Source organism: Botrytis cinerea, chromosome 4, assembly GCF_000143535.2.
Source record: "Botrytis cinerea B05.10 chromosome 4, complete sequence".
Taxonomy (NCBI): domain Eukaryota; kingdom Fungi; phylum Ascomycota; class Leotiomycetes; order Helotiales; family Sclerotiniaceae; genus Botrytis; species Botrytis cinerea.
In genome coordinates, this window is record NC_037313.1 from 533,894 (window position 1) to 558,282 (window position 24,389).

At 42.7% G+C, this 24,389-nt stretch overlaps 8 protein-coding genes across 9 annotated transcripts; 3 read left to right on the forward strand and 5 right to left on the reverse strand.

The window, feature by feature from the left end:
• Nucleotides 1-27: 27 nt before the first annotated feature.
• Nucleotides 28-1,815, reverse strand: BCIN_04g01400 (hypothetical protein). 2 transcript variants are annotated; one of them, XM_024692383.1, is made up of 9 exons: nucleotides 1,692-1,815; nucleotides 1,553-1,624; nucleotides 1,270-1,414; nucleotides 1,083-1,169; nucleotides 830-1,019; nucleotides 616-737; nucleotides 385-447; nucleotides 188-266; nucleotides 28-108 (listed from the first exon to the last, which is right to left on the reverse strand). In XM_024692383.1, exons 2-9 carry the CDS (start codon nucleotides 1,600-1,602, stop codon nucleotides 83-85), a joined length of 762 nt encoding a protein of 253 aa, XP_024548158.1. In that variant the 5' UTR covers nucleotides 1,603-1,624; nucleotides 1,692-1,815; the 3' UTR covers nucleotides 28-82. The 2 variants fall into 2 exon arrangements, with proteins under 2 accessions (XP_024548158.1, XP_024548159.1); XM_024692384.1 differs by having other exon boundaries at nucleotides 1,083-1,414.
• Nucleotides 1,816-1,909: 94 nt separating this feature from the next.
• On the reverse strand, nucleotides 1,910-3,220 carry BCIN_04g01410 (hypothetical protein). Its single transcript, XM_024692385.1, has 3 exons — nucleotides 2,897-3,220; nucleotides 2,575-2,731; nucleotides 1,910-2,484 (listed from the first exon to the last, which is right to left on the reverse strand). Coding segments are annotated over exons 1-3 (405 nt in total). The 5' UTR covers nucleotides 2,898-3,220; the 3' UTR covers nucleotides 1,910-2,237.
• Nucleotides 3,221-3,952: 732 nt separating this feature from the next.
• Bcdre2 lies at nucleotides 3,953-5,660 on the forward strand. The gene is made up of 2 exons (XM_001550844.2): nucleotides 3,953-4,982; nucleotides 5,031-5,660. The coding sequence occupies exons 1-2, from the start codon at nucleotides 4,223-4,225 to the stop codon at nucleotides 5,336-5,338; spliced, it is 1,068 nt and encodes a 355-aa protein (XP_001550894.1). The 5' UTR covers nucleotides 3,953-4,222; the 3' UTR covers nucleotides 5,339-5,660.
• Nucleotides 5,661-11,680: 6,020 nt separating this feature from the next.
• Nucleotides 11,681-13,480, reverse strand: BCIN_04g01430 (hypothetical protein). The gene is made up of 2 exons (XM_001550843.2): nucleotides 12,689-13,480; nucleotides 11,681-12,611 (listed from the first exon to the last, which is right to left on the reverse strand). The coding sequence occupies exons 1-2, from the start codon at nucleotides 12,809-12,811 to the stop codon at nucleotides 12,099-12,101; spliced, it is 636 nt and encodes a 211-aa protein (XP_001550893.1). The 5' UTR covers nucleotides 12,812-13,480; the 3' UTR covers nucleotides 11,681-12,098.
• A 3,391-nt stretch (nucleotides 13,481-16,871) lies between these two features.
• Nucleotides 16,872-19,533, reverse strand: Bcice2. The gene is made up of 3 exons (XM_024692386.1): nucleotides 18,384-19,533; nucleotides 18,161-18,257; nucleotides 16,872-18,111 (listed from the first exon to the last, which is right to left on the reverse strand). The coding sequence occupies exons 1-3, from the start codon at nucleotides 18,800-18,802 to the stop codon at nucleotides 17,314-17,316; spliced, it is 1,314 nt and encodes a 437-aa protein (XP_024548161.1). The 5' UTR covers nucleotides 18,803-19,533; the 3' UTR covers nucleotides 16,872-17,313.
• A 102-nt stretch (nucleotides 19,534-19,635) lies between these two features.
• On the forward strand, nucleotides 19,636-20,968 carry BCIN_04g01450 (hypothetical protein). The gene has a single exon (XM_001550840.2). It carries the CDS (start codon nucleotides 19,662-19,664, stop codon nucleotides 20,838-20,840), a length of 1,179 nt encoding a protein of 392 aa, XP_001550890.2. The 5' UTR covers nucleotides 19,636-19,661; the 3' UTR covers nucleotides 20,841-20,968.
• A 14-nt stretch (nucleotides 20,969-20,982) lies between these two features.
• BCIN_04g01460 (hypothetical protein) lies at nucleotides 20,983-22,219 on the reverse strand. Its single transcript, XM_001550839.2, has 2 exons — nucleotides 21,705-22,219; nucleotides 20,983-21,621 (listed from the first exon to the last, which is right to left on the reverse strand). Exons 1-2 carry the CDS (start codon nucleotides 21,738-21,740, stop codon nucleotides 21,163-21,165), a joined length of 495 nt encoding a protein of 164 aa, XP_001550889.1. The 5' UTR covers nucleotides 21,741-22,219; the 3' UTR covers nucleotides 20,983-21,162.
• Nucleotides 22,220-22,365: 146 nt separating this feature from the next.
• On the forward strand, nucleotides 22,366-24,264 carry Bcsfm1. Its single transcript, XM_024692387.1, has 5 exons — nucleotides 22,366-22,511; nucleotides 23,120-23,432; nucleotides 23,492-23,620; nucleotides 23,683-23,801; nucleotides 23,859-24,264. Exons 2-5 carry the CDS (start codon nucleotides 23,120-23,122, stop codon nucleotides 23,913-23,915), a joined length of 618 nt encoding a protein of 205 aa, XP_024548162.1. The 5' UTR covers nucleotides 22,366-22,511; the 3' UTR covers nucleotides 23,916-24,264.
• Nucleotides 24,265-24,389: the final 125 nt, after the last annotated feature.

A 24,389-nucleotide genomic window follows, 5' to 3' on the forward strand; every position in this document is an offset into this window, starting at 1 on the left:
CAGAACTTATTTCACTGCAAAGTTCGTTGCGTAACTTCATACTCTGCCTCAATTCCTTCACTCCCAAAAGAGATTACGAGGCTCACACATTCTGTGCAAGTCCAGAATCTATCAACAGTTAGCGCTCAGTTTACCAGTCTTCGGAGTTCTACATCTGTCCTAGAAACAATGAATCAAATAAACCTACCAACTTGTATTTTCTGCCCTGTCATGCTGCTGTTCTTCGCGATATCCACGAATGCCTGAGCACAATCTTCGATGTCCGTCTATTTTTTTTAATAGATTTTAGTAAACGCTCTCCTTGACTAGTCTTTCATCGTACGAAACTTAGTGGAGAAGAAAGGAAAGGAAAGGAGAGTAAGGTTGAACTAGGAGAATACTTACCACCCGTTTCAAATATGCTTTATCCTTCAATTTCTCCTGGTCTTCCTCCGAGTATAGCCTTCCCTATGTCATATTAGTGTGAGATTAATTGCGGCTGTGATTATCCAAAGGCGACGCTTGTTATGACTCCTGGAATTTAAGTCTCCCACAAGAACACTATTTATGAACTGGGATTCAAGCCACAACTACCTCCCTTAATGATAAAAAGCATAGGGGAAGACTATGACATACCCATTCTGTAAGTACCAAACCTGGCAAAACGGCATTAACTCTTACTTTTGGCCCCTGGGTAGCAGCCAAGCATTTCATCAAATGTAATTGTGCGGCCTTTGTCACGGAATATGGCATGCAACCTTTTTCCAACTCATCAGCCAGGTCTCTGAGATTCAAAATCTTATCTCTAACTGATCACACGAGACGACGCAAAGAGACAAATTAGACTTACTGCCCCCAGCAATGACACCTGCAATACTGCTCGTCATAATGAATACTCCTCCCTCATCATTCGCCTCAAAGGTAGGTAACGCCTCTCTCAACAGGGTAGACTGAGCCACCACATTCGTAGCGTAGCATTTTTGCCAATCATCCGTGGTGGGAGCTGAGAGATCGGAGAAGGTCGAGAACCGTGTATAGCCCTTAATTGTTAGAATCATCACTTTGAATGGGACAAGACGGACGAAGAAGATTCGTATACTTACAGCATTTGATATGATAACGTCCAACCCTCCAAACTCCTTGATTGTTTCCTTCACAACAGAAATGCAATCGGATTCTTGACTCATATCCTATCACCAATCTCATTATTAGCCTGATTTATCACATTACTAAACGTCGCCTTCTCTGATTCCACTTCCCTCTCCAACACCCTAAAGAAAGCAAGCCTACACCCATCAAACAAGCAACCTTCACCCCCCACTCCCTCTCCATCCTCTTCTTCATCTCCTGCGCCTTCTCCCCACTGGAAACGTAATTAATAGCAACATTGCAACCCTCCGCCGCAAATTTCAGAGAGATTATTTCGCCTAGTCCTCTTTTCCAGCCACGAATTAGTATACACTCCTACCAGCAGACAAACAATGCATTGGGAGTTTCAGCGACCGATGCTATAAAAACACCAGATCAAGCGACGATGATGAAATGGCTGTGGGGAAATGCGGGGCTCACTCACCGGGTTCCACCTGTTACGAGAACGTTTCTGTTGGCGAGTTTGTACGGCATCTTTGCTTTCTTTGCCTTTGCTCTACGGATTTTATCGGATTGAATAGTTAGAGATGAGGTGATCAGGTTTACGTGGAATTCACACTTACTCAAGGATGGAAGGCAAGAGGGCTAGTTATTGGTTGGATGCTGCATGCTGTTGTCCTTATCGGCATGACAGCTCCGTAGGATGATATCGGGAAAGACCAACCCCACGCATGACGCACGTATGCCGCCATCGTGGACCCGATGTGTACAGATTCCAGAGTAATTACGCTGTAAACTGTGATGACTCTTTATCATTATGAGGAGTAGTTAAAGCGTACATTCTTATTCTTGGCTTGGTTAATTGTAACATAACATCAACATAAAAAGAGTCATCACAGGAATCAAGAACAAGAGATTTACTGGGCAATCCTTCTATGCCTTTAGTAGCTAAATAGAAGCTCTGATAATACATCTGGACTTATAAACCGGTGCCAGCTTAAAGTAACATTTCGTTTCATTCATACTCCTCATATCCCTGCACTCCGTCCGTAAAGAGAGAAGATTGCGATTGTATCGATCCGTCGGCAGATCAAACATCATGGAGTCCTCATACATTTGACATTCCTGTAAGACACTTATGCCATATGCAGCCCGTCAAGATCCAAGTATTACTTGGTCTTGACATCCTCATCAACACTGCTACTCTCCGAGCTGTTTGTGTTGGAACGGGTAGTCTCTGGAAGTTCTTCCATCAAGGCACCATGGATATTCTCCTCGAAAACTGGCTCGGTTTCGATTTGTTCGAATTTGGTCTTGAAGTCTTTGAGACCAGCAGTATAAGAGCTACTGTTGGAACGACGACGAGCATTGGCCATATTGAAACCTTCATCTTGGACTTCTTCACCATTTACACCCCTGTATTTTGTGCGTTAGTCGAGGAAGTTATAGTTATTGAAGGGAGATGGCGCCAAGACGACAAGGTGAGAATGAGAAGGAGTACTATACCATCCGCCCTTTCCAGCACCGTTCTTCTTGGCTTTCTTTGGATCGGCATCAATATGACCCGACTTTGCGAAATAACGAGGCAAATGCTCTTGTGGAAGAGCGGTACCATCGGCAAGGCCGGCATGGTCGCGATCATTGTACTTGTGTGATTTACCCACTGTAGAAGATTGGTACATTAGCATATATTCCCAAGTGCACAGCAATTTCATCATATAAAGAGAAAGTTTCATCGAGAAAGTCGATGGTTTGGTTGGAGGGACAAGTGTGGCAGTACTACGGACCAAGGCGGGGTATAAACAAAGCGACGTCAGGATAAACTTACTGTTGAATTATTGAAGGTAGCGTTTGGAAAGGTGCAGGACAATATAGATTGATGGTATTCGAAAGGTAGAGAAGGATACTTGATGAAGATTGATTGAAGAGTTGAAAAAGTCAATGGATTTCTGAGGGTGTTGTGAATAGAAAGAAGATGAATTGACGAATTGATGCTTCTTTAAGAGATTGAGATTTGAGTCGAGTGTGTACCAAGAGAGGTTAAGATTCACAATGCAATATTCGGTTAGACCGTCCCTTTCTCAATTCGATTGAACTATCACGCGACCTACTTTGGGGTGTTCTGGGAGACTCTGGAAGTCTGAGCCTCTCCATTAGCTGGATTTTGATACACAAGTTCCACATATTAACAAGCGACGAGCACATCATACATTTCAATGGATTGTGCGGTGTCCTCTGCGGGGGACCAGGCAGGTATGTTGGCATGTTGATACCATTTCTACATGATTGTCAGGCCATTTCATAGGTTCAAGACATGACTTGATTCTTCTTTTGCGTCATCACCATAGAAGATTCGTATGTTTCCTTTGTGTACATCATATCATCTGTCTGCGGTGTCCTCACTCACTCACTGCTCACCGCATACTCAAGAGCAGCTCTTTGTTCGACTCCTTCCCCTCGGCTGGGCTGCGTGTTTTCCGCTTCTTTACTTTCTCTTCTCCTCTTTCCTTGGTGAGCCCTCACTCCAAACATGTCATTTGCGTGGTGCGTGCCAGAGAATCATTCGATTGGAATCCACCCTAGTAAATGCGGGGAATATCAAGCTAATGAGAAGCAGGCTCGCTCGGCTCGGTAGGGGAGCGGCAGGGAAATGCTAGCGGCCCATTGCGGTGGTGCGGCAATTAGTCAGTCGGACGTGGGTCGACCAATGATATGATGAGCGTCTGATGAATAATCAATCGGCCGATAATTGACCAATGAAAGACTATTTTAGTGGATTTTAAACACCCTTCACAGCGATTTTGAACCATCGGCCAATCACAGCTCGTCAATTCCAATAACCGTCGAAGAATTTCCCTTTCTCTCTATTTTGAGTGGTCGGAAAGATTGCTTAATAATTAAAATTCAAGAATTATCAAGAATTGACATCTCCGAAACCCTTTGACAAACCTGATAAGAAATAATATTTACCTAGCACCAGTACATAAGGAAGATACTGCGCAAATTCTATCCTTCTGATATTCCACTTCTTCCCAGTTCCCATCGGTTTCTATGAGCATTTATTTGGCTGCCAGACTTGACGCCATCAACACAATACTCAATAAATTTGCTACACAATAAAAGGGTGCATTTAATCGCCACCAACGACCCCGCCATGGCCCCCTCTGTCACCATTGACAATTCCTCCGATTTCAGTCCGATAACCACAAACTTCAAGACGACTTCATTCAATCCTCGCACACTACTCCTTGCTCCCCCCTCTATCGCTAGCCATGAAGAAAAATTAAGAAATGTTCTTGCTACCCATGATAGAACTGTTACCGATTTGCAGATGCTGGATCGTCTCTCTGCAGGATTAGTCACACTCCCAGAATCAACCTACGATTTAGTCCTCATTCTCACCGATGCCGATGGTACACGAGTCGAATCTAAAGGATTGTTAACAAGAGATGTATTCGGAAAAATCACACAAGCTTTGAAGGCAGGTGCAAAGTTGCAGGCACAGGATGGTACCTTTGGACAAGAAATTGATGGCGCAGAATATCAAGAGGCTATTTTGTCTGGTTTGGTAGCGGAAGGAGGGGTAATGCTCAAGCCTGATTATAGCGCGAGTGTTGCGGTTCCTCTACGACTTCGCAGAAAGGACAATAGCAAGAACGCAGCTGTTTCAAGTGCTGGTCCTGCAGTCTCAATGGCTGCGGTACCACTACATGGCAAGAGAAAGAGTGTAGACATGACAGATGATGTGCCAGAGAAGGATGTACCAAAGGTTGATTCGCCAAAGAATGATGCGCCCAAGGGAGTCGGCTTCATTGATTTCAGTGATGACTTTGATGCGGAGGACGATGACGATGAATTAATCGATGAAGATACTCTTCTCACTGAGGAGGACATGAAGAAGCCTCTTGCTATTCGTAAGTAATTGATATACCCTATTCTCGATTGTTACTAATACTATACAGCTCCTGAGTGTGCACCAAGAGCTGGAAAGCGTCGTCGCGCATGTAAGGATTGCACATGCGGCCTTGCCGAAAAGCTTGCAAAGGAAGATGCAGACAAACGAGCCACAGCCGATAGCCAACTCCAAGCTCTTAAGCTTGATGCAGATGATCTAGCTGAAGTAGATTTCACAGTTCAAGGAAAAGTTGGATCTTGTGGAAACTGCAGCTTAGGTGATGCATTCCGTTGTGATGGCTGTCCTTACATTGGTATGCCTGCTTTCAAACCAGGCGAGGAGGTTCGACTTCTCAACAATGATGTTCAGTTGTAGACACTTTTACTTCATTCACGGAACTGGGTTTTGGCGTCGTATCATTACGGGTGGAGTTGGGTATTGGACTCGGAGTCATGCGTAGAGTGATATACACATTGTGGGGCATAATGGCATTCGTGTTTTGATGCGGTATGGAATGAAATGGATTGGTATGTTATGGTATGGTATCATATATATGGACCAAGGTATCTGGTTTGTTGCTGAAGGCCATGCAACATAGGAAAAGCTCAACGACGGACGGATCATCTATGAAGATCCAAGTCACATCATATGAATAAGATAGATTAACTGCATACTTGAGAATACCTAATCATTTTCATGCACCAATAGTTGTGAGACCTTGTCTTCCTTTTGTAACAAATACATTTCCAGCTACTGACAGTCTCAGTATGCTTTTGTTCGGGCAAGGTGATGTTTAGTGAGAGAGAGTGGTCAATCAAGCTCTTTCCAACATGTACTTTGCAGGACAATGGCAGTTCTTCAAACTTGATGAATAGATATTAATCTTTCTTTGCAGACCTCTTTATACCCCTCAATCTTCTTCCCTCATGAAAACTCGGATGGCGCGATCAGATCTCCTCACTTTCCCCACTTCGTTAGTCTATCGATCACCATTCCTTATCAACCAACACCAACACATCACATCACATCACGTAACATAACATCGCAGTCACATTTTATATTGCTCCTTACCATAGATCTACACACCGCTATATATGATCTTATCTGGGCATACTTAGTACGCTTAGCAGGCTGAACATGACACCATGAGTAGTCCGGATAATCTCCATAGCTTGCGAGCTCGGCCAACGAGAGGAGTGGGGTCCATAGTGTTCCACTTCCCCGCTTGACCCCTCAAGTCTTCTATCCCATCCCCTCACTCACATCGGGGAAGAGGGACTGATCTTTTTGAAAGAGGATCGATATGCTTTATCGCTTGTACGTCAAACTTTCCATGATGTGATTTTTGTGGTGGATAACGGTATAGGTTACCGATGTTCGACATTACTACAAGTGACAGACTCAAACAAGGCACAGCTTAGTGCAGGGGGGAAATAAGAATCTGGGTGGATGGAACAACTTGGTATTTAGTGTTCCCGAACTTCTTGCTTTACTTCTGTTGTTCGTTTGGTGATGGGATTAGTGTGTGTTCAACAATTTTCCAGAGGGGGGGGGGGTTACCCCTCAGTAGTTATGCAACAGAAAGATAAGAGGATATTTGTATTATGTTGATAGGTGAGAGGTGAAGAGTTTAGGGGATGATCCTGGTGCTGGAGGGGAAGCGAAGATGTCTAGAACCGAAAGCCCGAAATACCCCTCTTGTAGATATGCAACATTTCTTTCTTTCTATCTTGATATATTCCGTGAGCTTCATCTGGAAATTGTTGACTGCTCAAGCCCCACTTCCTTCAGTCAATAAGTCATGAAGCATTCTGGCAGTGCGATTCCTAATTCTTCCAGGAGAGTGACTATTCAAAAGGTTCTACTCCTCTTGGGACGACTAAGTGGAAGGCTTGTGTACCTACATTTGTCTTGGCGATGAGGAGTCGAGTGATGATCCTTTCTCAGTCATGCTTAGTATACAGTACTTAGTGATCTGTCATATTGGCAGTACTCATGTCATGCTATCTTCTCCTTGGTCAATACTGCTTTAGTTTCTGCAGCCCCGGGTTCTATAGGACTGGGCGGGATGTTTTAACGACCCGAAAAGTATAATCAAACTACCTGAGATATGAATTTTGAGGTGTTATGGATAGATTTACACTCTATTGCATTGATATTCCAATGATATCGTGCTACTATCTGATTATGCGGAGTCATGCAATAATACCTTCTCAATGATGCCAGCTAGTTGATGATAGTCTTTAATAGCAGGGTTCAGGAAGGTTTAGAGTTTATAACTTCATCATTATTACATGCTCTACGATATTCGGGTTGAAAGGTATCTCTCGATTCATTCAAACTTAACTCTTCAGTCAATAAACATGTGATAAAAATGGCTATCCTATACCTCGCCAAGGTTCTACGAGGCTCCAGACCTTCTCAGTTCCTCATTTGTTGAGGAATCACGTTCAGACGTCAAATGAAGTTATGAGTATGAGCTAGAAAAATCAATAGGGACATACATGGCAGCTATGAGAGAAAAGAACCCAACAAGAAAGTTCTTCTCAACGTTTCCAAAAGTCTTGCTTGGCGATCTGTACATGCTGATTTATTCCGATCGACACGAAACTAGAGAGAACAGTCTCGAATATTCTTCAACCCCCTCTTTTACCCCTCTTCAGATATGCAACAGCAAAGTTTACAATGGCGCAATGTCCTATCAATATTTGCTTTACACCGGTATCTTTACAGATAGACCTCTCGGAACGTGGATTTCTTCCGCTGTCAAACTCGGAATATGTATAGTGTGCCGTTGGTGTTTTCTTCGTGGGTGTGGCGTCTTCAAAGTATGAAGTCGTTGTAATTGGGTGAGATTGTGAGATTAGACTCTCTTGTAGACTGTAAATATCATCTCATACCCATCTTCATATACGCAATGGGATGTTTTGCTCTGTAGTATTTGCGTTATTGGGTGTCAATGTGATGTGGAATTTTCATCTGAAAGTAGATCCCAAGCTTCTAATACCTTGCGATTGTGTTGTTGCAGTGGAGATACTACAGTATTATAACCTAGGATCAATACTCAATACTCAGTACTCATGATGCTATATTTCTCAGTCTTCCCCAAACTTAGCATTGCAAATAAACAAACAAAGAAAATACACAAATATCTGTTGTTACCTAGCGCACAATCTGTTCACATATTCATCTACCTATTTTCCTCATTCCCCTCTTCTTACCCCTCTCTTCTCTCTACATTACCCACAAGTTAAAAAAGCAATCCCACAGTGATCTAACTAATAGATAGACCCACGAGACACAGTTGTGTAAGAGTTTCACATCATCATAGATACCCACAATAGCCCATGAACTGATCACCATCCTAACTTACAAAATCACAGCCCCCTAACCCCCCCGATTTCCAAAGTCCCCAAATCACTCATTATCCCCAAAATCTCATTACCCAATACCAACATCAAAGATCCTCTCTTCTCATTCTATATTGATATATTATGTATCACATCACAACAAGTACGAAATATCCAGTCTCTCCGTCTTCAGAGATTTACACTTTTTGACGGTATAAAACTTAACGAAGTAGAGAAAGGAGAGAGAAGGCAAAATCTAAATCCAACGAGGAAAGATCTTGTTTTCGCACAACGGGGTTATGTACATCTATCCCAAGCGGCTGAAGACACACTTCTTAGATGTGAATTGAAAAGTCTCTTTTTCAGATCCGATTCCTGTTGTCTTTTTAGTTAGAGTTGGTCGACGCTGTGTTTGTGGGAGTGGAAGTCTAAACCTTTCACAGAAAGATGAATATATCAAGAAAGATTTTGCGTGGGTAGTGCGTATGCATCTATCTCAAGCCTTTGGAAATAATTAGATGTGAGTAGCATATGCTATAGGAAATTTTTATGAGTGATATGGTTGGTAGAATATGGTCTCTTGAAGATTTGAGTGTGTGAGTTGAAGTCTATGTCTATGTCCAAGTCTAAAATCCGAAGAAATGAGTTTTATAGAGAATAATTGTATGAGTGGATAGTTATATATATCTGAGATGTTCTCGATATTTTCTTCCTTTTCTATTTGGATTGAAAAATGTAGTGAATACACATTAGCTTCTGACCCGAGATATATGTATGTGTTTATGAAGACACAACTCCCCTAGCAAAATATATTCAATCTTTTTCTTTGCTCCTCTTTGAGGACTCATCAATTTCCTCTTTCCCTATGTATGTTGATCTTTCAATCTTACTGATTGGATTTGAGATCTGCATACTACACTACTATATCATATCATAACACATCATATCATATCATCAAACAAATACACTCTACAAACTACCAATCCAACATCTACCCATCCATCAAACATTCACACAACACTACTCCCTCACACACACACGCCAAAAACGTACAAAAATGCTTCAAATTTAATATAATACATTGATTGCTTTCTCGCGGAAATTCCATATGGTGAGTCGATGTATGAGATTGAGGGATAGTAAGAAGAGTTATAAATCTCTACGCAAAGATAAAATACCACAATTCTTCCTCTCTATGCCCAAGATGGCAGATGTTAAATATAATACCGAAGAAAATGTATTTACTTCCACCTCTCTCGGACATACATATATGCGAAAAGAAGTAAAGGAAAGAAGAACTCATTCTAGATTTGTAATAACATACACACGCACTCTCTCTTTCTCATTCTTTATAGCATCCTTACACCTTTACATCTTTCTCAACTCAAAGCTTCAAGATCTAATCTCCAATAAAATTTCACTCGCATGACATAGATCTCTCACAGCAACAGATGTTTTTTTTATTTTACAAACACAATTAACTTAAATCCCCTTCTCAATCCAGCAACTAAAAAAGATATCGTAAATGAATGATAATAGCATCATTCCTCCATCCCATCTCCTTCAATCCCAATCTCCGCACTTTCCTTCCTTCTCTCCAGATATAAACACAATGAACCAACAATATAAATTTTCAGAACTGATGATACTCATCCGAGCCGATCTAGAGCTACATCAGTTCTTCTACTATATATAAAGAACCTTTTACGACCAATAAGCTGAAGACTGAATAAGCGAATGATTTATTTAGACTAGTGAAGGAAGGTACATATATATCTATATACCACTTTCTCTGTTTCTCTCTTCCTTGAGATGTACGCTACAGAAAGCTAAGATAGGAAAACATCAAGTCATCAGCAAACATCCCCCTCCTTAAACAAACAAAGCTCTCTTGAGATTTCCTTTCCCTCCTCCCTTCCCCCCTCCCCCCTCCTCTCCAATCCTCTGATCTCCAAGCCCACGACACCACACCACACCACATCGCACCAACCAACCAACCAACCAACCCCAAGAGTAAAAACCAAAAAATCCGCCCCGGAGATCCCAACAACACAAACGGCAAATGACTCACATGGCACTCGAAGTCCGAAAGATTCCTCTCGTCTCATGCTCCTAAAATTGATGTCGTCTTTTTCCGTTCATGTCACGCATACATTCTCCCCTCCCCTCCCAACCCTAATTCATTCATTCCACTTCCTAACCTACAACCCGATCTCCTACTCCCGTCTCTCCACCGCAACTACTAACTAATTATACCATCTCTCTTCACCTACAAAACAATTTCCAATTTCCAATCCTAGATTTTAGCTCTTGATATGATATGATATGAATAAACATTCTAATTCCAAATAGTTATATCATTATTACATTCTAGCTTTATATATTCCAGATTCTAAGATTCCAATCCTAATCCTCATCCTAACCCCAGAGATTCTAGCCAGCTACTACAGAATCCGTCTAATGAATAATACGAAAGTAGATAGATAAATAAATACAAAATCATTTCTGGTAGTATCAGAGTAATTTACTGCGATGTAAAATATTGTATAGCTTCATTTATTCATTTATTCACACATTCATCCATACATCTATATATATTCCTTCATTCTCATCTCAACGAACCCTTTTTCTCAATACAATATACACTATCCCATCCATCCCATCCATCCCATCCATTCATGCCCTCCTCTCCGTCCCCTATTTCCCGTCCCCTCGCCCCCCCATCCCATCTCAAATGTCCAATCAACACCACACTCATCCCAAATCCTCAATCAGCACCACACTCACCACACTCACCACACCAAAAAAAATAACCCAAAACCCAAAACCCAAACCATAAAACAATCCAACCCCCAGCAAAGTTCCCGACTTTTAAACCCACCACCAAATCGCACACTAAAATCCAAAGATCGTTGTTAATACATAATATATATATCTATCTACCTATCAACCTATCAACCTATCACATCCTAATATATCACCACCACCATCATCACCACCATCATCCTCACCACCATCCACAAATCCCAAACCCACACATCAGACAAACAAATCAATTTCAATCAATTTCAATCTCATCTCCTCTTTCCATTCCGTACCTTACCCATATCTGAGATATACAATAAAATATACAATAAAATATACAACCTACTATATAACAACAACAGGCATGCCATCACCCCATCCAAAGAGAAGGAAAAACAAAAAGAAAAAAGAAAAAAGAGGACTCGTTGTATAATATTATGAGTAACTCAACTTGGTCAGGATAAATATAACAACATATCAGAGAATTAAAGATTACATACAATCTCATACACACTAGTTAAGATCACAACACACTCAACTCACTACATGAAAGCGCTTAATCTGATATAAAACGGTCGAAAGAGGAATCAGAATTAGAATCAAAAAGATAGATTAGGTAGGTAAAAAGGTGTCTTAACATTCAATTAATAAAACTAAGTAACATCATATCCCCAACGAGATCCTTCAAACACCCTATCCTTCACCTTCACCTTCACCTTCAGCAAAAGCAAAAGACAAAGACAACTCAAAAGCAAAGCAAGCAAGAAAGTAAAAGACAGACACCCCAAAACCAAACCAATCCAAGCCACGAACTAGCTATCTCGGCAGCAGGAGAGAAAAGAAAAATTCATAACGTCATCAAAGGATCTCTAGCTCTAGCTAAGCGTAGCGAGCGAGTTCCCCCTTCCATCTATACCCATCTGTCAATCAATCGCTCCATCAAATCAAAACTCCCTACATCCGATGCCACACTTAAAATTCTAAACAGCAACTTTCTTCTCTCCCCACACATCCTCACGAAGACTCATCCACAATTCACTCAAAACACCTTGTTCGTTATCTCTTCCTACGAATCTCTCTCTCATCTCCTCTCCTCTCTTCCTAACTCCCTCAACCCACTGTCCCAAATCCACTGCACTCTCCGCCTCATTCCCCACCATCTCCGTCAGAACATTAACCTGTGAAACGACCTCTTCTGGCAACGCACTCACGATATGGACTTCCTGTTTGGGAACCGCAGTATCGATTGATTCCTTGATCGATTGAGAAGCATAGTAGTTATCAGGAAGGATAGGAACGCGGACAGCAAATGCATTGAGAGGTTCTTCAACAGGGAGACGGGGAAGAACGAGATAATCGAGAGTGGAAGGGGAAGCGACGGGACGAGCGGCGCTGGTGCGGAATCCCTGCATGAGACGGATGGTTTTGATAGAAGGGGGAGATGGTCGGTGAGTAGTGGTGATGGTGCGTTCGTGGGAGAAGTTGGAGATGAGCTAATTGATGAGGTGAATGGTTAGTTTTTGGGGTTTATTTGGAAGAGATAGGGAAGACATGGGATGGATATACATACATCAGCTTTGATAGCGCTCTTAGTTTTTAATTGTGCACTCGGGCTTGCAACAGTCGAAGTAGTACTGATACATCTCTTCAACACAAGTGTGAATTTATTGACGGGAGGAGTAACTCGAGACATATTGGTGAGATGAGGTGAGATGAGGTGAGATAAATTGATGGTTATAGTTTGATGAATTGAGTTTTGGACAATGTGAAGTGAAGATATAAAAGAGCTGAAAGTCCCGTCGTATGTATACCGACAGAAAATGCGGAGTATCGGCAGATAAGGTGATCAAAGTGTGGTTACACAAGGAATCGTGAGTGCTTTTGTTTGCTGGAACGTGGATTTATATGTATGTATATATGTATGTAGGTAGGTAGGTAGGTAGGTAGGTCGAACCAATTGGGGAATGTGGATAAAAGATGTCGATGCAGATGCAGATGCTTATAGGATTGGAATACGAGGGGAGTGCAATGACTCGAGAATGAATATCAGAGGATACAAGTAGGGGGATGGGATGGTGTATGGACAATATCAAGCCAAGGTATCAGATTTCAATTGGGGGAGAGATAAAGAGTAAGAGGAAGAAGAGAAAGGGAAGAGAGTCATGAGATAGCTACACCGTCTTTGTCCTTTATACTTTTGCAGAGTCCATCCATAGTCCATACAGAGTCCATCCATTTGAACCTTACATGCCGGAATGAACACACTTTCATTCCACGGCGGTACTTGGGTCGAATACTTCCTATCATGGATGGTTGGATGGATGGATGGATGGATATCACAATCCAAATCAAGATCCAAATCATAATCATATCAAAACTGTTGAGCTTAGTTATCAAATCCACTTTCCCCTTCCCCTTCCCCTCCCCCTTCCCCTTCCTTCTCTCCATCCAAGGTTCGGGGCCCGGTACCGGGACGACGTGAGCTACCATACGATAAGCTGAATCACATTCCAATCTCAGTCACACGTGGATTCCCATTTAGCCATTACTATTATCCGAAGTTTAGCTGATGTGCAAGACTACGTGCTGACTACATACATCGTACATACATAGCACATACACACGTACATACAGACAGACTATGAACAGACTATGAACAGACTATAAACAGACTATAAACAGACTATAAACAGACTACATGCAATTACGCACCACTAAGGCATGTTTGATTCGATACGGCCTTGCCCCCAGTCACAACATATCAAGTTCGCAAGGCGAAGCATCCAGAGGTTGCATCCCATTGTTTCCCCAATTGTAAGGGAGCAAGGTTCTGGAGTAGAGTTCTGGAGTGCCAGTCGCCAGTCGCCAGTCGCCAGTCACAACTCTCCATTCTCTCGTACAAGGATAGAGCTCACGGAAGCCGACGAGCTACGACTACCTAACCCTCGAGCTTCCCTTCGCAAGGTTTCCCTCAAGGTTTCCCTTCCTCGATGTTTCCCACAACTCCAAGACATTCCATTAATCCAAACACCTAATAACCTTCCACCTTCTAACCTTCCAAACCTTCCACAGCCCATCCTCCATTAACCTCTGTGCCCATCCACCGTCCGTGTGCATCAAAGTGACATGGCTAGCCCCAGTATAAACATCAACCCATCCCCCAAACCAGTAAAGCATCAGTGGAGAAAGATCACCCAATACAAAAGCGGATATATATGAATCACTAGCACCTCTATACCGCTTCCAAGACACCAAACCACAATGATCTCGGTGTTGATGGATTTATTTATAAATTGATAATCCATTGAGGAATTTTGTTGAGATTCTACGACCTACCTTGCGAGCTGTGTTGTGTTATCACATCACTTCCATCACCGCCTTCTCACACAGTGTACACATCAACGATCTGAAGAGAAAAGGGGCAGGTGGAGAAACGGCGCAGATCATGGTGTCTATCATGTTGATCTTTGATGACTTGTGAATCTCGACATGATTGGAAATCCAATGGTAGAGATAGGGGCGAGATTGGTTGGCCTGGAAGTCCGGGGAAATGTAATCCTTTTGGTCTTGGGGAGGGAGAGCTGTACTCTGTAGTAGAAGCGTGAAAGGGTGGTTACTTGTTATTTGTTCGAGGACTGTCTGTCTGTCTGTCTGTATGTACATACCAATATCATGGGCTTGGTGTCAGTCAAAATACGTGTGTATGTCTGTATGTCTGTATGTATGTATGTATGTATGTATGTATGTCTGTATGTATGTCTGTATGTATGTACCACATATCAAACAAAAAAGAAACAAACAGACAAACAAGACGAAACGAAACAAACCGAGACTTGTCACCGTGTACATGCGATGCTGTAGCTAATCGGCAATTGCATCATCTCAAACGAGTAAATCTGCACAACCCAACGATTCCAAACCGAAATCTGTAGATTTCATCAGAATCCAGATAACTTCGCATATCAATCACACATCACACATCACACATTACGCATTTGTTAGCCCCGAGCTACTACACATACTGTATATACATAGATACCTACATCACACAACACAACAAAGGACCATGCATGCATGATTATGATTCAAAGCATCAACTCCACCACTGTATCCTCCCAAGCTCAAGCTCAATCTTCAATCTTCAATCTTCAATCTTCAATCCGCCTCCACCTTCCAACCTCCAAGCTATCTTCCTACAGAGTACACTTTCTCACCAGCCTTATCTCATCCACCTATGCAATGCAATGCAATGCAATAGCATGCCATAGCATACCATAGCATCGCATACAGCTACAAAACAACACCACTCAACAGCACCCAGTACCATCCACACCCACCCAAAGCCCCCCCTCCCAAGCCACCACAGCCCAATAACATATACAGCCTCCTCCGAATGTCCACCTGCCCCCCAAACTCAAACTCAAACTCAAACTCACAATGCAAACAAACTCCAAACTCAAAGCTCAAACTCACCAGCAGACGACCAGCCTCACAAAAATACAACCCAAGCCGAGCCAAGCCAAGCCAAGCCAAGCCAATGCAACCCACTAACCCCCCTGTCCTCCCCCCTCGACACTCAAATTTCTAATCTTCTAAACTTATAAACTTGTGAAGAATTCAGTAATAGCAACAAAGCGGATATACATCCAAGACTCTATCTCATCCCAGATACTCACCAACTAACTGAATAACTGACTAAACAACTCTGATTCTATTCTATTCTATTCTATTCTATTCTATTCTATTCTATTCTATTCTATTCTATTCTATTCTATTCTATTCTATTCTATTCTATTCTATTCTATTCTATTCTATTCTATTCTATTCTATTCTATCCCAATCCCAATCCACCACCAAGATCATCCTCATCCTCATTCTCATCCTCTCTCTCTCTCCCCTCTCCCCTCTCTAACCCTCTCCTCACCATCCATCCATCCATTCACCCCCCTCCATCCCTCCCCTCCCCTCCAATACCTCCACTCCAATACCTCCACTCCAATACCTCCACCACAATACAACCTCACCTCACCTCACCTCACCTCACCACACCACACCACACTCCCGAATCCCGTTCCAACTACCGGCCGACTCCATCTCACATCATATCTCAAATCAAACCACATCTCGCATCCCATCACATCACATCAAATCAAATCATACCAAATTTCAAATCTCAAACCTCAAACTAACTCGCTCACTCACTTCCAACATTCAAATTTCCCAAAATTTTTCAACCAATTAACCAATTAACCAACCATCTATCTATCCGCCTATCCATCGATTTCATTCCTCTATTCAAATTCCACACACACACACACACACACACACACACTGACTCACTAACAACTCCATCTATTTCCCTTAGCTTTCTTAGCTTCCTCCTTTCCTTTCCCCTCCTTTCCTCCTTTCCTCCTTTCGGTTCTTCGGTTCTTACTTCGGTTCTTACTTCGGTCTCTTCTTGGTCTCTTCTTAGCCTCTTCTTAATTTCTCCTTGGTATTGATATATTGATATTACATGTTGATCAAAATGTCCAAGATATTGACTACATAAATATATACATAGCGATCTTAATTACTCATGTGGGTCACATAGACAAGCAGACAGACTTCTTTAATGTTTCTGGAACATGTCAAGATCAAGATCATTATCAATAGCAACATCATAGCGGGAAAAATCAAAAGCAACGAAAAACAATATCAACATTCAGACGCAACAATCAAAATGGATCAAAAGCAAAAGCAAAAGAAAAAAATGATTCTAAAGTTTTATGTTATTATTCTTGTCCGTAAAACGAACATGATGATAAGATCATCTTTTTGGCTTTCAAAAGGGTATCCCCAAGTAATAAGTAATACTCTCGCTCTCGCTCCCACTCCAAGTCTTGACTCCCAATGCATCAGTGATACCACCCACACTTTATATTTAACTGCCCCACAATAGTAGATCTGCCCATTGTAAACGCCACGCTATGCTAAATTCGCATCACAATTATATTCCCCTCTCCACTTCCAGACGCTTGATTCGAGTTATTCCTCGATAGACTCGGGAATTAGTCTTTTACCGTCTCTGCCATTTTAAGATGTCTTTCACATCTTGCTAGTGGCCTTCACGCCATCGCGTCGTCTCATAAATGAACGAGGTATCCAGCCCCGACACATGAAATATGGTATCTCATTGCCTTCTTCAATCATTCTTCAATCAATCTTCCAATGCCCAGTAAGGGATCCATCCATATCTTCCTTTGCTAAATATAGCTCCAGGGCATACAGAGCCATGGTTGCTGAAACATTAATCCAACGCCATATATTGCCACCAGTATTACCACCTTGCATCATCCACCATTCACCCATATTCCCCTCAGAAGTGACAGAAGAGAAATGTTGCATCAATAAGCTAGTATAAACAGCTATCAAAATTGAGGGACTGAACCAGCTTAGTAGTCCTAAGATTTTACCCTCTCCTTCACTCTCGTCCAGACCCATATCCTGAGACAGAGCTCCAGCTCCAGACTCTCGTATCGCTGGTATAATGCGGGTGGCTGCATAGAATACAAAAACTCGATATGCAAGCGATATAATGATCGAGGGAGTGATTGTCTGGAAGGCTGCGTATAAAAAGTAAAAGCTTGAATGGACGAAAGATGGCATTGTTGATAAAACACTCAAAAGAGTCGAGTAAGAAGCCATGATGATAGGAGGGAACGGTGGAAAATCGGGTTGAACGGGTGCTTGGGGAATCTCATCCGTCGCCGATGGAAGGTAGTCTGTGAATATTTGGTATATGCAAAGTGTGCAATAAGCGAAAAGTAGGGAGCTCTCCACTGGATTGCCTCTACCACTTCCGATACCCCATGCACACAAAAAGACTGCGCAAGTCATAGTGATGCCTATAAGTGTAGCATCGACGTTGCTGATCTGTGGAAACCCCGTGATACGGAGTAAGAAATAAACAGCACTTGAAATAATTGAGGCTGATAACACGAGTAGCCCAATCTAGATGTTTTGGTAAGCTTAAGTACTCAACTGAGAATTCGAAACGTACCATCCATGTATCACTTCTGCGATTTACAAGGTATCTTGTGATTTGACCAGCTGCTTGGATGACCAAAAGAGAGCAAAACCCTTCTGCCATTTGAAATCTATCACATGGTTAGTTTTGTAAAATAGAATAAATGTAGAAGGATCCTCTGGTATGGAGTATCCTCTGGCAAATAGCTGCCTCGGAGTCGAGGAAACTACTACGCAACGAGTAGTCATCTACTTACAATGGCGTTGAATATCGTAACACTTTATCCCATGTTCCAACTGTCAACATTTCGAGAAGACCTCCATAGCCAAAAACCCATTCTTTTAATTCCTTGTCTTTCGCACGCTTGCCGTCAAAGGTCCTAGTAACCCAGCCTCCATCACTATCTGCGTCTACTGCAAATCGATTCATGCTCCATATCAACAACCCTGGCAGTATTATCCACTGCGACCACCCAATGAGTTGTATTAATGCCCATCGTATCCTCGAATTATCAGGCGTCGTTAATTTTAACGTCGAGTAGAATAGGTAGAACTCGAAAAGGGCGAGGGAGAATGCCAGCCCGCATTCTCGACCTCCAACATCGAAGGCTATAGGTATGGAGAGGATTATCGACAAGAGGAAGGTCGCAGAGGAAAGAGCTCGGAATAACCACATCGGCGAGAACGACGCCGGCGCGTGCTTGACAGCGCGCCCAGCTTTAAAGACAATAGAAGTTTCGAAGGATCTTTGCCCCAGTAGGCTCTAAAAGTCGCGTTGAATACGCCCGTTTGAATATATGTGATTTTTGATGTTCTAGCTTCTGCCAAACAATGAAATCAATGTTTCGAGAAATGTACTGAACCTAGAAAAGTCCAAGGTCGTTCTGATGACGTCTTATGACCAATGTGTGAAGTCCCCTTCCCAGATTTCCTTCTTAGCCGTTGTTGCTTGTCGCAGAACGAAATGATCACTTATGCGTATGCGAGTTCTGTTGTAAACGGAAGTACCGAAGGAGAACGGAGTCGGCAATGAAGATGATTAAGATCTAGACAAATTCCCAGGAAAATGGATTTCGATAGAAAGGGAGACGATTGTCGCCTTGATTGGTAGCTCTACTTGGATCTTAATCCAATGATTGTTCTTGTCGCGTGCGTACAATGACGGGGATCCTCCGATAACAGAATTTGGTCGGATTGTGCCTGGTTTTCTCGATAGAATCCTGCAGGAAATTTGGCAGCTTGACAGGTTGGAAATACGATAGCAAGAGGAGCTTTTTGTGGAATTTGACGGGCAAGTCCTTGTCACAGAAGATGAACAACTAGATTTGGGTAGAGAAATAAAGACAGATCTTCCAGTGTATTTGGGAATATTGGTACCAGCAAGGTAAATTTTGGGAAATGAAGATCGTGGGTAAATTATGAGAGGATGGGATGACAACGCACGTGTGAAAAAGCTAAGGATTAAGTGGAGAATTGCCGGCTGTTACCGCCTTTATTATTATTTTTCTAGATTAGCCTGGATATTTTGGAGTTGAATGCTTGGAGAAACTTGGACCCAAAATTTGACCCCTCCTTCTATCGACTTTTCCAATCACAAATTCACAAATATAAACCATTTCATTGCCAGCTATCGATTTTGTATGTTTAGAAATACAATCAAAATGGCAGAAACAGCAGCAAAAAGACTCAAGACCTCTCCCGTTACCATCGGTACTCATAATGGCCATTTTCACGCAGATGAAGCCTTGGCTGTTTACATGCTTCGCCTTCTTCCTACTTATCAATCTTCAGAGCTCATTCGAACTCGGGATCCCAAACTTCTAGAGACTTGCCATACCGTGGTTGATGTGGGAGGTGAATACAACGACGAAACTAAGAGATATGATCACCATCAACGTACTTTCGATACCACATTCCCAAATCGTCCTACCAAGCTCTCTTCTGCGGGGTTAGTGTATATGCACTACGGCAAGGCGATTATCGCACAACATCTAGGTGTCGCCGAAGATGCGGAAGAAGTTGCCGTTATCTGGAGAAAGATTTACGAAAGCTTTATTGAAGCACTTGATGCTCACGATAACGGTATTTCAGTCTACGACCCAAAGGCCATTTCCGCCGCAGGCTTGGAGAAGAAGTTCAGCGACGGAGGTTTCTCATTAGGGGCTATGGTATCCAGATTGAACCCAAACTGGAATGACCCCACTCCATCTGATCCTGTCGAGGCTCAAAAGGCAGAAGATGAGAAATTCTTGGTAGCCAGCACTAGAATGGGTGAAGAATTCTCAAGAGATTTGGATTACTATACAAAATCGTGGTTACCAGCACGATCAATTGTCCAACAAGCATATGCCAAACGCCTACAATACGACTCGAAGGGAAGAATCTTGGTGTTCGACGGTCAATCTGTTCCATGGAAAGATCATCTCTACACACTGGAAGATCAAGAGAACAGCGAGAACAAAGTACTCTACGTTCTCTACCCTGAAAGCCCACGTCCAGATGCGAAATGGAGAATCCAATGTGTACCAGTCACCAAAGACTCTTTCCAAAGCAGAAAGCCATTGCCTGAGGCATGGAGAGGTTTCAGAGATGAGGAATTATCTCAAATTACTGGTATTCCAGGAGGAGTATTCGTTCATGCAGCGGGATTCATTGGAGGAAACAAGACTTTCGATGGGGCAAGTAAGATGGCAGCAACAGCGGTTGATTTGTGATATCCACTAAAGTCATGAAAAACATTATTATGAGGCGTTGTTCGGTATCAAAAGCCAAAAGGTTAGATAGGTTCAAGAAATATAAAACCCAAATCGATGTGTTCATACACATCGGAATCTCAAAGACAATGTCTTGATGCCTTGAATCCATCATTTCGTATTGGCATATAGCTCGACTATCATAGCTGGCATAAAAAAACGAAAATGTACAGAGAATGCTCCATCCCCTTAAACCATCAAGATCATCATCATATCATTGAATAGCCCAAACGCCGATTCCCGCGCACACGCACACGTAATAAATCCTCCCACATAAATACCCTTAACCGTTGATTGGAATACCTCCCTGAACAACTGGTGGACTAACACTGCCATCTCCTGCTTGCTGTGTGTTTCCATCATTCTTCTTATCTGCCTCATCAATGCTTGTCTCGCGATGTAAATAGCTGCTCTCCTTCACTGGACTTCCACTCTGCTGACCCAATCCCAATCCCGCAATGCTACCATGATGTGCAGAGCCAGGTCCTACATTTGTATTGCCAGAACCGCCTTGTGCGGCATTGCCAACGCTGGGAGACGAGAGATGGGGGATGTTTTCTGGGAGAGGATGTTCGGAGCCAACGCTACCAGTGTCGACGGAAGAGGCCTTGCCGGCTTTGGAGAGTGCATAGTCGCCAGAATCGAAATATTTACGCTCCTTGAGTTGTTTGGCTAAATGATCGGCTTTGCTGGGGAGTTTGCCATAGAGGCGGAAGAGTCGCTGCTCATCCGGGGAGAGGGACTGCGGGGTCGGAGAGTCAACAAATTGAACGGCACGATAAATTCAAGCCGAGCGAAGAGGGAAATTGAGTGGTGACTACTTACTGCAATATCGATCTTGTTCTTTTGCAAAGGGTTCATCCTGAAGATCAAATGAAATTCGGGCGAGTTTCTTTTGAATTTGGATTGGGGGAAATGTAAAAGATTTGATCGCTTCTCAAGAAATAGATCGTATGAGATTCTATTTCCGTATCCGAAGTCGAGACTATTTTGTAATCAAATGGTTGTTTACCTCTCTTTCTTCTTTGTCGTTCGAAAGATATACTGCTGCTGTACTCTTTAAGTAACTGCTCAAGGTACGACCGTAGCGGGAGCGATTGGGTGTCAATTTGCGGTTAATGAGTGGATTCAAGAGGAAGTGGTGAATCGAATAGAAAGAGAGACAGAAGTGAAAGATTGTATTCCGAGGGATATGAGTAGCGATTTGGAGAGAGACGTATAAAGATCTTATGATTTCTGGGTCAGGATGTAGTTGCACAAGAGAATATAATATTGCTTGGAGGGGAAAAGGGTATTGTATTGGTATTATGAACAGCTCAGAATGACCGATAGCGTTAATCGTTAATGGGTGGGTGTGCTAAAGGTATGGGTATGGTGGGGTACACTTTTTTCGCTCGCTTGGCTTGGCTCAATTGCAGAATTTCGAAATCCAGACCTTTTTGCTTGCGAGAGGGAAAATTCTGACTGAACAGCTGAACGGGATCAAGAGGAAGTCAAGAAGAAGACCAAGAAGAAGAAGAAGAAGAAGAAGAAGAAGAAGAAGAAGAAGAAGAAGAAGAAGAAGAAGTCGGGCAGCGAAGCAGGAAACAAGCCGTCAAGGGTATCAAGGTATACCATATCACTCTAATCAATGTACGTATAAATACATATATATGTGCATGTATATCCCTCCTTTGAGTGGTTCCCTTTCAGCATCCCCCTTATCGAACTGGCTCAAAACTACCGTGGGATGTATATCTTTCTAACCTTGCACCCTTTCTTCTCGTTGCCCCTTGCAAGCCACGCATACATTCTCTTCTTTGCTGCCGTATACTAGTATTTACGGAGTAGATGCGCAAAGATCAACCTGAGGACTCAAGGGAAAGGTTAACACGCTCATTCGATTGGCTTTCGAAGTTCTGAAGATGCAATCACGAGATCAATTTCATTCAGATCCCCGCACATCTTTGCATCTTTTTCTTTTCCAAAGCTCGAAAAAAAAGCTTCTCGCACAAGGGGTAGTCTCTTGTTACCACGAGTCAGAGTCCAACAACCACATACGACCATCGATCATTTAGCCATCCCTTGGGACTCTTTACCCCGCAACAAACCTAAACTTATTTCACCTGAGCCACCATCTACCGGGCATTCTTTCCGATTCATTGCTCTGCTTTAAACCCTTGCACAATTTCCTATTGGTCTCTCCTGTTAATCAAACTTGAAATCTACATCAAGTATCCAGCTAAGATATCTATCTAAAGATGACCCAAAAAACCTACATCGTCGAGCACCTCGATGACGAACTTGGCCCATGGTCTGAGCTTGAATATATCACCATAGCCAAAGAGTCCAATCAGGCGGGTGCGAAATTTTGCCTGTCGTCAATTCCTCCCACCTTGAACATACCCGAGGTCTTGAAGGCCGTGCCGGGTTTCACAGCAGATGGCCGCAGTGTCGAAACCTTATATGTCGAAAACAAGTCTCGTGTGTGCTTGCTTGATCCAGCAGCCACTAAGGAATTGAGTCCAGAAGATGGCGACCTGTTTGACGTTTTCCTTTTTGGCGGAATCTTGGGTTGGTACACCGCATTTGCCTTGTCTACATGAAGTAGTTGCTAATATGTTGTGCTCTAGGAGATGATCCACCAAGAGATCGAACTTCTGAGCTGCGAAAGAAAGGCTTCGAAGGCCGTCGGCTTGGCCCCATCCAATTGACAACCGATACTGCAGTTCGTTGTACAAGAATGGTTACTCAAGATAAAAGTCAGTCAGCTGATTCGGCCTGCCTCCTATCACCCAGAAGCTACATGCTGACTTGTTTGTAGTTCCGTTGGACAAGATTCCCTACGTTGACTACCCAGAACTCCGGGTCAACAAGAATGAAAGTACAGAAATGCCCTTCCGTTACGTGATGGACGCCGAGGGAAAGCCCATTATGCCAGAGGTAAGCTCACGGTTCTTGCCATAGGTTACCTACGTGCAGAATTAATCAAGTGTATAGGGAATGGTTGAACTCATCAAGAAAGACACGGAAAAGGGATTTGGTGACATGTTTTAAGAGATTATATTATGGAAATTTCGTGAGATATCTTGGTACAAACATTAGCGCAGGGTAGCAAAGTGTTATGATATGCCACCGCATTGTTCTCATAGCTCCAAGTGAACATTAGAAACCCAAAGGCTAATATGAGATCATACCCATCAAATGTCGTTTCGCAGTTCTAGAACGTGGCTCACTTGAGCTTTGGGAACATTGAGCAGGCGAACACGTTTCGCCAAGAGACTGAACATAGGGGTGCAAATAGGCAATCATAAGAAATGATAGAAACACAGGCATTAGCATCTTTGGACCACAATTAGCAACAAAGTTTTCCCCTCTACCAAAGAATAGAGAATGCTGGGCTTCAGAGGGTTCTTTTAGACCAGCAATTAGCTTCTTGTGCCTACAACTTTTTAGCTTCTGAAGGTCCAGGTCATGTCGCAGCGGCCTAGGACCATAATACATCAATATGCGAAACACCCTTATTCATAG

Coding starts and splice junctions, on each gene's coding strand:
- BCIN_04g01400 (XM_024692383.1), bottom strand. CDS start 1,602: ATGCCGTACAAACTCGCCAACAGAAACGTTCTCGTAACAGGTGGAACC. Junction 1,415..1,552: donor CTCGTAACAGGTGGAACCCG/GTGAGTGAGCCC, acceptor TGGCTGGAAAAG/AGGACTAGGCGAAATAATCT. Junction 1,170..1,269: donor AGGTTGCTTGTTTGATGGGT/GTAGGCTTGCTT, acceptor GATTGGTGATAG/GATATGAGTCAAGAATCCGA.
- BCIN_04g01410 (XM_024692385.1), bottom strand. Junction 2,485..2,574: donor GGTGCTGGAAAGGGCGGATG/GTATAGTACTCC, acceptor CACAAAATACAG/GGGTGTAAATGGTGAAGAAG.
- Bcdre2 (XM_001550844.2), top strand. CDS start 4,223: ATGGCCCCCTCTGTCACCATTGACAATTCCTCCGATTTCAGTCCGATA. Junction 4,983..5,030: donor GAAGAAGCCTCTTGCTATTC/GTAAGTAATTGA, acceptor AATACTATACAG/CTCCTGAGTGTGCACCAAGA.
- BCIN_04g01430 (XM_001550843.2), bottom strand. CDS start 12,811: ATGTCTCGAGTTACTCCTCCCGTCAATAAATTCACACTTGTGTTGAAG. Junction 12,612..12,688: donor AGAGCGCTATCAAAGCTGAT/GTATGTATATCC, acceptor CTCATCAATTAG/CTCATCTCCAACTTCTCCCA.
- Bcice2 (XM_024692386.1), bottom strand. CDS start 18,802: ATGTGGTTATTCCGAGCTCTTTCCTCTGCGACCTTCCTCTTGTCGATA. Junction 18,258..18,383: donor TTACGATATTCAACGCCATT/GTAAGTAGATGA, acceptor ACCATGTGATAG/ATTTCAAATGGCAGAAGGGT. Junction 18,112..18,160: donor GCAGAAGTGATACATGGATG/GTACGTTTCGAA, acceptor CAAAACATCTAG/ATTGGGCTACTCGTGTTATC.
- BCIN_04g01450 (XM_001550840.2), top strand. CDS start 19,662: ATGCTTGGAGAAACTTGGACCCAAAATTTGACCCCTCCTTCTATCGAC.
- BCIN_04g01460 (XM_001550839.2), bottom strand. CDS start 21,740: ATGAACCCTTTGCAAAAGAACAAGATCGATATTGCA. Junction 21,622..21,704: donor AGAACAAGATCGATATTGCA/GTAAGTAGTCAC, acceptor CCGACCCCGCAG/TCCCTCTCCCCGGATGAGCA.
- Bcsfm1 (XM_024692387.1), top strand. CDS start 23,120: ATGACCCAAAAAACCTACATCGTCGAGCACCTCGATGACGAACTTGGC. Junction 23,433..23,491: donor CCTTTTTGGCGGAATCTTGG/GTTGGTACACCG, acceptor GTTGTGCTCTAG/GAGATGATCCACCAAGAGAT. Junction 23,621..23,682: donor AATGGTTACTCAAGATAAAA/GTCAGTCAGCTG, acceptor ACTTGTTTGTAG/TTCCGTTGGACAAGATTCCC.